At 28.4% G+C, this 12,627-nt stretch overlaps 1 protein-coding gene across 1 annotated transcript; it reads right to left on the bottom strand.

Annotated features, from left to right (window-relative positions):
* Positions 1–4,793: 4,793 nt before the first annotated feature.
* Positions 4,794–8,510, bottom strand: LOC107613975 (uncharacterized). Its single transcript, XM_016316183.3, has 7 exons — positions 7,897–8,510; positions 7,470–7,569; positions 6,859–6,924; positions 6,068–6,182; positions 5,815–5,897; positions 5,458–5,519; positions 4,794–5,346 (listed from the first exon to the last, which is right to left on the bottom strand). Exons 1-7 carry the CDS (start codon positions 8,070–8,072, stop codon positions 5,235–5,237), a joined length of 714 nt encoding a protein of 237 aa, XP_016171669.1. The 5' UTR covers positions 8,073–8,510; the 3' UTR covers positions 4,794–5,234.
* Positions 8,511–12,627: the final 4,117 nt, after the last annotated feature.

Genomic DNA, 12,627 nt, shown 5'->3' with positions numbered 1-12,627 from the left:
AATTCATATTATATATGTAAGTTAATTTCTATGCATTACCTAAATAGAATTGCACAAATATATAATGATTTTTCACCCCCTTTTTTTTTGTGTAATAAGCATATAATCTAGCAGTAGGTGTGAAATCTGTTAGATTTAATTATTCTATCAGTCTTTATAGTTTTTTTAAATTTTTAATTAGATATATATATATATATATATATATATATATATATTTTAATTGAATCCCTATATCATATCAAATATTATAATTAAATCCTTACCATGACAAAAATATTAAAATTAATAGAATATTTTGTTAAACAGAACGAATATATCTAATACTTAACTGAATATTTTGTATAATTTAATAGAATATCCGGTTAATTCTAATATTTTTGTCATAGTAAAAATTTAATTGCAAAATCTGATATAATATAAAAATTTAATTAAAAAATATATATAAAAACTTAATTAAAAATTAGATAAAACTATAAAGATCAGCAACATAATTAAATCAATCTGTTATATGATAATATTAATACTATATTATATGGTATGGGTTATTTATGCACGAGGAAATCGAATTAGTTCATTCCATGAATTGCAAATAGCAGCCATTTTCTGCCGCAAAAGTGGAAGGGTATCTATCTAATATATCAAGCAAGTTGCAGCAGCCAGGTTCTATAAAGTAGAAAACTAAAAAAGGCAGACAAATAAATCCCAAAATGATATACATATTATTAAATTAGTTATCCTTTAATAAGGTTCAATGAACAATTACTCATTTTTGGGTCTAATTAATAGTACATATGGTCATGGATCAAACACCTATGCTGACGTGGCATGAGTATTTTGTCAACTTGGACCAACAGGCAACAGTGATTGCCAATTTGACTAGTACGTACGAATCGGTTTGGAACATATTAAATGTCTATTTAATTCATGTTTGTATTAGTATTTTTTTTACTTTTTATTAATTTATATAAAAATTATTAGAAGTTTTAACTTATCTTTTTAATTATTTTTTTATTTTTTAAAGAGATAAAAATTTATATTTTTTATCTTTTTAATGTTTAAAAAAAATTAAATATATTTAAATTTTTATTCATTTAAGTATTAGAAAGATAATTAAAAAAATAAATTAAGTTTTTTAATCATTATTCATATTTTATTATTCTAAAATGATATTATTTGTAGATTTTATTTTTTAATAGATATTTGACTAACTAATTCAAACAATGATTTACAATTAATAGAATTTTAGAAATTAAATATCAATATTTATATAATTTCAAAGAATATAATTTCTTAAACAAAAATACTATTTTTATATCAAAATCAACCACTAAAATGTATAAATATATGTGGTGTTTAACTTATTTTCAATGCATATTTTGTATTTTAACATATATTTTATATTAGTGATTGATTTTAGCATACGCATAATATAGTTGTTTTTTAAAATATTCCGAGAGAAGAGAGATATATGCATACTGGAACCAAAACGCGTTGTGTCAATCTTTTTTGCACTCGAAAAATATAATATAATATAATAATATTATTTGTAGATTTTATTTTTTAATGGATATTTGACTAATTAATTCGATAATACATAAGATGTAAATATTTTATTTAAAAATTATATTAATTAAGGTAGATACACAATAAAAAAAAGATATAAATTAAATTTATTAGGATAATTTAATTTTCATATATTTTTTAAAAAATACTTTCTTAAAATATTACGAGAAGATAGAGGTATACATACACTTTTTAATTTGAATATGGAAGCAAAAGTGGTGTTGGATTCGGATATGGGAAATACAGGTGCTTTACAGCTATGTGGTGTCAGTGGAATAGAACTCGAAAACTATGTGATGTCAATGGAATAGAACTCGGACCATGCGAGTTCTCCATCAGTAAACGGATGGTCCGTTTTCTAGCTTCCAAAATTCATATTTGCCCAACCACAAGTGGGACCATGCGATTTCTTAAGGAAAATTTTAAAATCAAACAACTCGCATGGTCCGATTTGTGTACTCCGAGTTTTTTCAATTTTTAACATAAATCGGACTCTTTGATTTGTGTACTCTGAATTTTTTTCAGCTTTGTAGACACAAATCGAAGGGTCCGATTTGTGTACTCCCACAATTTAAAAAAGAGTGAATACCCCATCCGGCCCCTGACAATTATCTCGAAAGGACAACGAGGCCCCCAAGAAAAAAAAAACACCCAATCCGGCCCCTGATAATTTTTTTGGGGACTGATTAGCCCCTGTGCCAAAATATTTTTTTTGGCACAGGGGCCTCGTTGTCCTTTCGAGGTAATTGTCAGGGGCCGGGTTGGGTTTTTTTTGTCAGGGGCCGGGTTGAGGTTTTTTTTTGTCAGGGGCCTCGTTGTCTTTCGAGGTAATTGTCAGGGGCTGATTTGGGTTTTTCTCTTTAAAAGAACACCAAAAATTACCATATTAAAGTATATCACTCGTTTTGCTTCCATATCAAAATTTTTTAGCCGTATACATACTAGTGTCATAACACTTTATTTCGATATTTTTAACGCAAAAATATTATCTGTAAGATAATATAATGATGTCGGTATCATCGGATTAAATAAATATCATTAAAAGTGATTTTGTTCACTCATGTAGTTTTTTTTAATCAACTATCAAAGATCAATTGTAACTTTTTTTTTTTTAAATGTATTATTTTGAAATAGATAAAAGACTTGTTATAAGATTGCACTTTTATAACCTAGCACACGAATTTTGACCATGCAAGGAAGGTTATTTTTCAAGAAGATAATAAAAGTGATTCCAACCGTGTGCTTTATCAATTTATATTTTGTTCTACTTAAACACCAAGAATTATATAGTTATTGGAATATCTTACTTTAAACGTTTTGATATTTATTAAATGATAACTTTGCCGAAAGCCATAAATTCCATTGCATGTTGCTACGTGAGACCACGCCATTGCTTCCAATTAAACTTCATCTTTCATTAACCGAAAGTAAATGCAAAATAGACTCCATCAAAAGCATTACAAGGAAGGTTCCAACATATTTGAAGTTTAATGTTCAATTGAAAGTGCAAGAAGAGCCGTTGAAAAAGTCAACTAGTTAGAACTTAGAATTAAAACTTTTTACAAGCACCACAAATATGGTGTGTACTACACGTACTCCTGAAATGAAGACTAAATTCCAATCACAATTAACTAGTAATAATCATAATGAAAATGCTTAGTGGGGTAATATCAACCATCAACTCAATATTTGTGGCAAACTTCTTTGTCAAGACAAAGAAAAATAATGGAACAAATCATATTTCACTTGGGAAAACAATGAAATTTAACGTTACCCAGCATATAAAAACAATTATATAGTTCACTATAACTAAAAATTATTTTATCATTATTATTATTAATTGTTTTACAGAAATAGTTAATGTCTTAATGACATAATACCATAACTTCTTGGCTAAGTAACCTAAAACCTAATTCTTATATTTGGCCCCACTCTTAATAATAATATTATTGTATATGTTCATAAAAATATATATACACATGTTGAACAAATAAAAATTTGAAGTCAAATTCCTTTCTTTTACAGAAGTATTTTTAGTATTACTAAACTAATAATTCAATTTGCTAATAAATCATAAATAATATTTATTTTTCGCACAACGATTAAATATTGTGATTGAGTTCAGATTAATGAGGGATTTATGATCCACATAGAATTTGGGTTAATGGGTTTAAACCTGCAAATATGTTTAAAAGTAAAGTATTGTTTTTGTCCCAACATTTGGGATAAGTCTCAAAATTATCCTTAACATTTGAATCGTCCTATTTAAGTTCTTAACGTTTTAAAATTGAAACAATATTGTCCTGCCGTTAGAAATCTGTTAACGGAATTGACGACGAGATAAAATTGAGACGATTTTGAAACGTTAAGGACTTAAATAGAACGAAAACATTGGGGACAAAAATAATATATAAAAAAAATTTTAATTTTAACCTTCACCAATATCAATCTTTTACGGTACATAGTTATTCAATTATTTTTTAATCATATTTAAGTAAATTATACTTAATCACATTACTTTGATTCTAAATAATTTTTTTTTTTATAATTTTACTCTTAAAAGATTTTTACTCATCATGAAATGTTTATAAAATGATTAGAATCACATTATTTTATTGTATATGTATCATTTTTTTCCATAAGTTTATGTACTAGTTATTCTACAAATATTTTATGATGAGTAAACATTTGTAAGACTAAAATTATAAAAAAAAAATTTATTTAGAATAAAATTAATGTGATTAAGTGTAATTTACTTAGATGTGATTAAAAAATAATTGAATAACTATATACAGTAAAAAATTGATTTTATTAAAGGATAAAATTAAAAGTTATTTCTATATATCGTTTTTGTCCCGAACTTGTTTATCCTATTTAAGTCCCTAACGTTTTAAAATCGTCTCAATTTTGTCCCGTCGTCGCCGTCAATTCCGTTAATACGGCAGGACAACATTGAGTCAATTTTAAAACCTTAAGAACTTAAATAGGACGATTCAAACGTTAGGGATAACTTTGAGACTTACCTCCAAACGTTGGGAACAAAAACGATACTTTACTCTGTTTAAAATGAAGTTTAAACTTTAAACTGAATCTTACCCTGTCCAATGCTTACCCTTGTCTAATCTTTAATCAGGTCAAAAAATTATATCTTTATTATCAGTTCAAATGAAAATTGGAAATATGGGATTTGCAGGGGGAGGGGAGAATGCAATCCAATTACACTTGAAGGAAACATACAAGGTAAATACATCTATAATTTAAAACAATATGAACAACATTAAGATCTGCAAACAAAATACCATGGACGATAAATGGAATTATAGCACTACTTATTGATCAATCATCTACTAAATTTAATTGAACTCAATTAATAACAAAAACACTAATAATTCCTATAGTTCCAACTAAGGTTAGAGCCAATAAGAACAAGAGAAAAACAGCCAACATTTGCAAAACAGAATTAACAAAAAAAAATTGAAGACTAGTACAACTTAATTATCAACAATTATTTCATTATATCTCTCCTTTTTCTTTTCTCTTTTTTCCTCCAACTGGTAAATCTTGAGTCAACTTGATTCAGTGATTGGCAGTTATTATCCCGATCAGAGGCAGAATATGAATTGAGTTCCACTGAAGGCAGAAATATGGAAAAAAGGGATGATAAAGTAGCATCATGATTGTGTTGGGAGAGTAGTTCTTGGAAGTATGGAATTCGCTAGATCGTCGTTCACCTTCACAGGAAGAGGCGGCATTTGCTTCATCACTTCTGGCGAATCGTTCAACCTGCCATGAAAATAGAGAAGAAGAAAGCAAGTATTTATACTCGAGTCAAATTAAACTTAAAGAAAATATTAAATAATATAATTTCAAGATATATTAAACAGTATGACTTACTCATTCATGATTTTAAGGATGTTGTCTCTGGTTTGGCAGAAAAGATTGATATTATCTTGTATCTGAAAAGAAAATCGGAAAGAAAAGGAAATTCGAAGTCAGCTGCAAAGAATGGCCTAAGAATGGAAAGGACACCGATAGATGAGAACCCTAGTTTCGTAATAACAAGATATCCCAACTATAGTCATTTCCGCTGTTTTACAAACTCTTAAAAGATTCATGATACTAGATTGTTGAATAAATTAGAACAGTATATGGAAAAAAACAATAACATGAAAGAGAAAATATGCAAATCCTGTTTTTGTTCATGTGGTCATTTTCATAAATTAAAATCGGTCAAAACTGTTATTAACCCACCATAAAAGAAGAAAGATTAGCAGAGATCTGATTCAATGCCTGTGCATTTTGTTCCAATAGCTCGCCAGTGGGACCTCCGATTGCTGCCAAAAGACCAATTCAAATAAGATAAAGCTGCTTGAACATTCAAAAACTACGTAAAGTACATGAGATGCTTCAAAGGTGAAACAAATGCTTATGTTGGAAAGAAGCCTGTAATCACAAACCACACCATCCTAAGCAATGAGACCACTCAGAAGTTACGGAGCCTGACCTGTACAAGGGATACCATCATCATTGTCCATTGTAATCATAGGAGGAGCATACGGGGGAACATTGGAACGAGCAGGAAAGTGAGATGACTTTGCGCCAGCATCTGAAACTCTTTCCTGGAAATAAAGATAGATTTTTGCTAAGCATCTAAATTCCCATTGAGAATGAAAAGGGACATAAAGAAAGAAACTACAGTTGTCCAGTATTCTACAAATGATTTAATATTTGTTAAATTTCTGCTTTGTTTTTTGTACACCAAGTGTTGGAAATTGGGGAATAGTGTTTAGGAAAGTAAAAATTAAGCAGCATTTTTATTCAAGAAGAACAACAGTTTTCTAAAGATGTACTATGAATGAATGTCACAAAGTTTTGGTTGGATAACTATTGCTCATAACATCATGAAGTGAAATTTATTGGTGTTCACCTTAGCATTCTGGAAAACCAATCAATTATTTCACCAGGACTAAAAAATAAAAATTAAGATCATCAGTTCAAAGTTAAAAACTTGATGAAGATGAAGAACCTTGGTACAAGGGTTGAAGATTATTCTTATTTATTTTCCACTTAGGCTAAGGGAAAAGGGGTTTAAAGTCAACTAAGCAATCAACAAGAGAACATAAAAATAGGTCAGCCCTCAATCCACATGGCACAAGCATACACCAATGCAGAAACGAACAGGTAGACACTAAATAGCGCCTTTAAATGCAAGGACAGGGCAGAATATACATACCACAATAAAACTAATATAACGATTGCAAGAATATTGAAATATTAAATAAATGTTAGTAGTACCTTCTTATCTTTACTTTTCCTCGTCAAATTGTGATCATCCTTCCTTCTTTTGCTATTTTCTTTCTTCTGCAAGAAAGCACACCAAACGTGTTACCAATAAGAGTATGAAGTAACCAAGTTTATTAAGGATGGGTTGCAAAAGGAATAAAAGTTCCTAACACAATTTTAATGAAGGAACCAAATCCATAGTTGATGATTCTATTATACATGAGCACAAAATATCTCCATCAAAAAAAAAAAAAATCATGCAACCATGAAGTAGAACCATAAAGCCTCGAACGCTTCAATGACAATTTTCTAATTCGAATAACAGAAAAGCTGCGTGTACAAGTAAAACTAAGCCAAGTTTCTAACCAAGAGACGAAGAAGAAAAACAAAAAACGAATTGCCACTTGTTTTTGGGGCCGCCGCTTGGCTGGAACTTGGTTAAATTCACTTGTACACCTAGCACCGATATTCTAATAAACAACGAGGAAAATCAGAATCAGCTTCCTCATATGACATGTGATCCAAATGGCTCAATGGTCATGCAATCATATGTAATGATAGAAACATGATCAACCCAGAGGAAATAAAATTGTACAGCATTCCATAGCACAAATGAATCTTACATTCATCCACCTAACTCGCAGCGCAACATCTCGGACGGTCTTGCTTTGTAGTTGAAGGGCTATCTTTGCATACCGCACTATATTTGTTTCCGAGGCATACCTACAAGTAACACATTAAAATTCTCATCAATTCAAAAACTATTCATTTTTCTTTTGTTTTCTCTTCTCTTCTCTTTCCCCGGAATTAAACAAACACCATTTGCTATTCAAGAGCCAGTTACTAAACACTACCACAAGTTCACAAATTGATTTTGATGTGCAATCTAAGTATAAAATGCAATTCAAGCTTGAATAATTAACAGCTCAATTAAATATCATTATTAACAAAAAAATAAAAGTATAAAACATCATTATTTAAGCACAACAAGTCACATATCCCAAATTACACAAAACCCCAATAAAACTACATAACAGAAACTGTACTCACTTGCTGAGTCCATCTTCAAGAATGGCCTGTTCTTCGGGGGTCCAATCGAGAGAGATTCCAGGGTTGTGCTTCATGGCGAGAGCTGAAGCAGAAGCCGAAGCCTCAGGGTTGTTGTTGCCGTTGAGCGAAGAAGAAACATGAGTCTGTTCTTGGTGGTTCCCAGAAGGGTTCGCCATCGATGACAAACCGATAAACCCCGTCAACTTGCTCAATTAACGAAAGCAACTTTTTCACCCGAATCCGATTCAAAGCGTTATCCAAAATTAACGGCTTGTTCCCGCCAATTGCCGCCAGCCGCCGCCACCCACCCAAAAATGAATTCAGAGAGAGGTGTTGATAGTGATAGAGACGATGAAAGGATAAAATAACAGACAGAGAGATAGAGAGAGAGAAAGAGAGGGTTTTGATTTTGAGGTTTGAAGTTTGAAGTTTGAAGGAGGTGGAATTGCAGGGTGTGGAAAATTGAAAAGGGAAAAAGGAGGAAAATTTTGCCTTTTTAAGGAATAGGGATTTTCTGGAATTCCAATTTTGCTTTGCCCCAATGGGTCTACTCTGCAGGATGAAAATCAATGACACTGCTTTCATGGCACCCTCCAATTTACCATTTTGTCCTCTCTTTCTTTCTTTGCCTTATTTTTCTTTCTTCTTTCTTTTCTTTCTTTTTCACAACTATCTTGCTAATAGTAATATGTTAAGGTTACTTTAAGGAATTTAATTTATTGTAAATATAAAATAATTTTACACGTATATTTAGTTATGTAATATTATATTATTAAAAATAATTATTTTTTATATTAATAATATGAATTATTATTTAAAAAAATAGATGTAATTATATAATTATGTAAAATATTTTATATTGTATATCAGTATATTAAAATTAAACTATAATTTAAGACATAAATATTAAATTTTTTAAATAAATAAATTTATTAAAAATACATTAAAATTTTAAAATTCTTTCGTTTTTTAACATAAAGGTTTTTGTATTTTTAATTCTATTAAATTATTTAACAAAACTTTTTAGCAATATATATTATTTGAACATAAAAAAATGTGACTATTTATTTGTACAATAACTTTTTATTAATTTAATGTCACAATTAAAGTTTGTAACCAAAATTCCAAAAGAGCAAGATTTCTAACCACCTAAACAATGTCAATTAATCTATTTTCAATTGACAATTTAGAGTAAAACATAATTGGAAATTGCCACCTTTAGTCCTTTACCACTATGAAGAGAAGTTCAAAAATCTTATCATATTGCATGGTTGAGTTGAATGTGTTTTATATTATAATTAATATTTATAAAAAGAATGTAAAGAATAATAATATATTGCACCGAATTACTACCTCATCGAGTTTGATTTTATGAAATTTAATAAACAAAATCAATAACTGTTAAGTTTAAAATGTCATAATCTCTCTATTCTTATTCCTAATTTAAAAAAAAATAATTTCAATCGGATTTTACTCAAACTAATTCGATGACTCAAACCAATCCAAAATCATTTAAATTGCATGGTATAACTATAATTATTGATCCAATACTAATCATCCAGATTATAGGTACCATGTCCATATTGGTACAAAATCTAAAAACCAAAATGATTATTACAGTTTTTTTTTTAATAATTATATAATAATCAAAATTAATCCTTTAGCCCTTGCCAGCACAATGCTTCAAGAAGTGATTTCATACTACAGCTTTGTTATTATGAACTAACTAACTTGGGCTTAAATTAAGCACAGATTTTCAAACTCAACACAATCGAGGCCAGCGAATATATGTGGATGTTTTACGTAGATTCCTTTCCATTCTTGGATAATATATATCAAATGTTTAATGTTCTAAAAGATAATAGTTACGATATTTAGAGATTCATTTTAAATTTTTAATATACTGAAAATATAAAATATTTTATATAATTATTAAATGATATATGTTTTTAATCATTATTTATATTATAGTTATAAAAAAACATTATTTTTAACAAAAAAATATTAAAGAATTATTAGAATTTATTATTTTTAATTATTATTTTTAAATATTAATTTAATTTTTTTAGTCTAATAATACATATAATAATATATTTTATTCTATATTTTTAAATATTAATAATTAATTAATAGTAAAAGACAATAAATTTTAATAGTAGTCTATTATTACTCTTTTAATAATATAGTATTACATAGTTCAATATTAAGATAAATCTCTTTTACATTTATTTAAATTCGTAATAAAATTTAAAAATTTATATTCGTGCTAGGCCAAATGTTCTAAAGATAACAGTTACGATATTTAGAGATTCATTTTAAATTTTTAATATACTGATCATATAAAATATTAGTCATAAAAATAATTATTTTTAATAAAAAAAAAGTTAAAAAATTATTAGAATTTATTGTTTTTAATTATTATTTTTAATCATCAATATAATTTTTTTAGTCTAATAATATAATAATATATATTATTCTATATTTTTAAATATTAATAACTAATTAATAATAAAAGACATAAATTTTGATAATAATCTATTATTGCTCTTTTAATAATATAATATGAGAAAATCTAGAGGTAAGTACTTTTATTAAAATAAAACCAACACTTAACCAATAAAAGAAAAGTGAGTAATCTTACACTATTAAATATAATCCTACATCATTAAAAATACTAATAATAACTAATTGATGGTTACAAATCACAAAATCGGCTGACCCCTAATACTTCTCAAAAGCCTTAACTAATGTCCTAAGAATATATCTATGTATCTATGTATATATAACTATAAACACACACGCTAACGAACTATAGTTCAAATGACATAATTTTTCCATTCTTACTTAAAAATCCCGGATTCAAGTCTCAACAAAAAAAAAACACGCACACATACACGCCCCAAGTCCAACTAGTTAACTTGTACCACCTTGCTTGATTACTACTCTTCTTAAACATGAGTATAAGACTGTTATGTGTACAAATTACAACACATTTAGAAAAAGCCCCTTTAATTAGCTTTGCTTTTGGTGCTTAAAATGCCTTTATTTTAAACTCGTTTTCTAATTTCTGGGTCTATACCCTTTGCTTGGTCTTTATATGTTTTTTTTTTTTTTCATATATTATATCAACTAATAAAAAATTGTTATATAGTTTATCTATCAACCAACATAATAACATATTGCATACTATACTAAATTAATTTCATTTAATTTTTCCATTTTCGAGTTAATTATGTTCGGCGACCTGGCTAGTTTTTTAAATTTAACTTTTTTTTTTCTTTCTAATTTTTGGATTTTAGCCTTTAATTGAAATCCCCACTATGATCCATCTCGAAGCATAGCTCTACTTATTCAACAGTCAAAACCTTTGAAACTAAGTTACCACAAAGCAAAACATATATGCATCTTTACTCTAAACTCTAAAGTGCGTAAAATAAGTAATGACTACAAATATAAACATAATCTATAGACTATTACTTCAAACTTGATCTTTTTTTCCTTCTAATGTGTATAATAATAATAATATATAAAATATATGTATGATTTAATTTATTTTCAATATATATTTGTATTTCAACATCTATTTTATATTGGTAGTTGGTCTTAGTGACTAATTTTAGTGTTGTTCCGTTCTGGCTGAGCCGAAGTATACGACTCCTTTGGTGACTGCTCGATTCTGGGCAGAACTATACGTCGTCCAAGGAGCAGCGTCTTAAATAAACTTCGGTTATGCGAAACATGGCTGCAGGAGCACCTGCAAAAAGTACTCTGACGTTCAAGTCAGTGAAAAATATATAACAGTATAATGAAAAGGATATGAGAACGATTTTGTGATCTGTCTTCTCGTGAGCTATTTGGTTTGATTTTATAGATGAGTGAGGTGTTATCTTTTGTTTGTTTGTTCCGATATTATTGGTTTAGATAATGAATTCTGTTGTTGTTGGTAACGGCTAAGAGATGGTGTTTAACTTGTGCGTAATTGTGGTCAAGTTGTGGTTTCAGTTCTGCTTATTTCCAGATTATATGGTCGGTTTTGATATTGATCTTGTTTCCGAGTATTATGGGGTACACGTCAAGTGTGTACGTAGCATAATCGATAATAATAATATATAAAATATTGCCTATTGACTTATTTCATTTACGAAGGTCGTTGATCAGTAACAACTAACAAATCCAGTTACAATTAATGCATGACTGCACGTATGTAGTTGTAGTTGCATGATGTAAACTGTACAGAGATCCATCTCACACAGCCATGCCCATAATTAATTGTGTACAAGGCACATGCCATATGGTATTAGTCAATAATCACATCATCATGGTATATATATACTTTCTCATAATAATAAAAATTAATTTTTACACTATAATTCGATAACTAATGAACGATTTTTTCTATCATAATTATATTATTCTTAACTCGGTAAATAAATATTTGTAAAACAGTAATATACTCACAAAAAACTTTTAGAAAACACAGAAGTTGTATTTTTTTCTTGCCGACTTAAACCTTGGAGTGCTTTTCGTAGAAACTTGTAATTTATGTTCTTTATATATACATTGGGAGTGGATCATCTCCAGTGAAAAAAAAATTGGATGGTGTCAATTGTGATCTCTCACTCTTCAATGTTCTCTCTCATATTTAATTTTGACCCCACTTATAAAGTTAATGGTAAAAAATCACACTGCATTTTTTCAAATGTTAAAAAAACTGGAGAGGATATCGATGTG

The sequence above is a fragment of the Arachis ipaensis genome, chromosome B8, assembly GCF_059453495.1.
Source record: "Arachis ipaensis isolate K30076 ecotype BB chromosome B8, ASM5945349v1, whole genome shotgun sequence".
NCBI lineage: Eukaryota > Viridiplantae > Streptophyta > Magnoliopsida > Fabales > Fabaceae > Arachis > Arachis ipaensis.
Note: the sequence above shows the minus strand (reverse complement) of the source record. Positions and strands in the feature narration are given on the sequence as shown.

Bases quoted from the DNA above. Each gene is read 5' to 3' on its own strand.
- LOC107613975 (XM_016316183.3), bottom strand. From the start codon at position 8,072: ATGGCGAACCCTTCTGGGAACCACCAAGAACAGACTCATGTTTCTTCT. The intron at 7,570-7,896 runs GTGAGTACAGTT...TGTTACTTGTAG, and splicing joins CTTGAAGATGGACTCAGCAA to GTATGCCTCGGAAACAAATA. The intron at 5,520-5,814 runs GTGGGTTAATAA...TTTTCTTTTCAG, and splicing joins CTAATCTTTCTTCTTTTATG to ATACAAGATAATATCAATCT.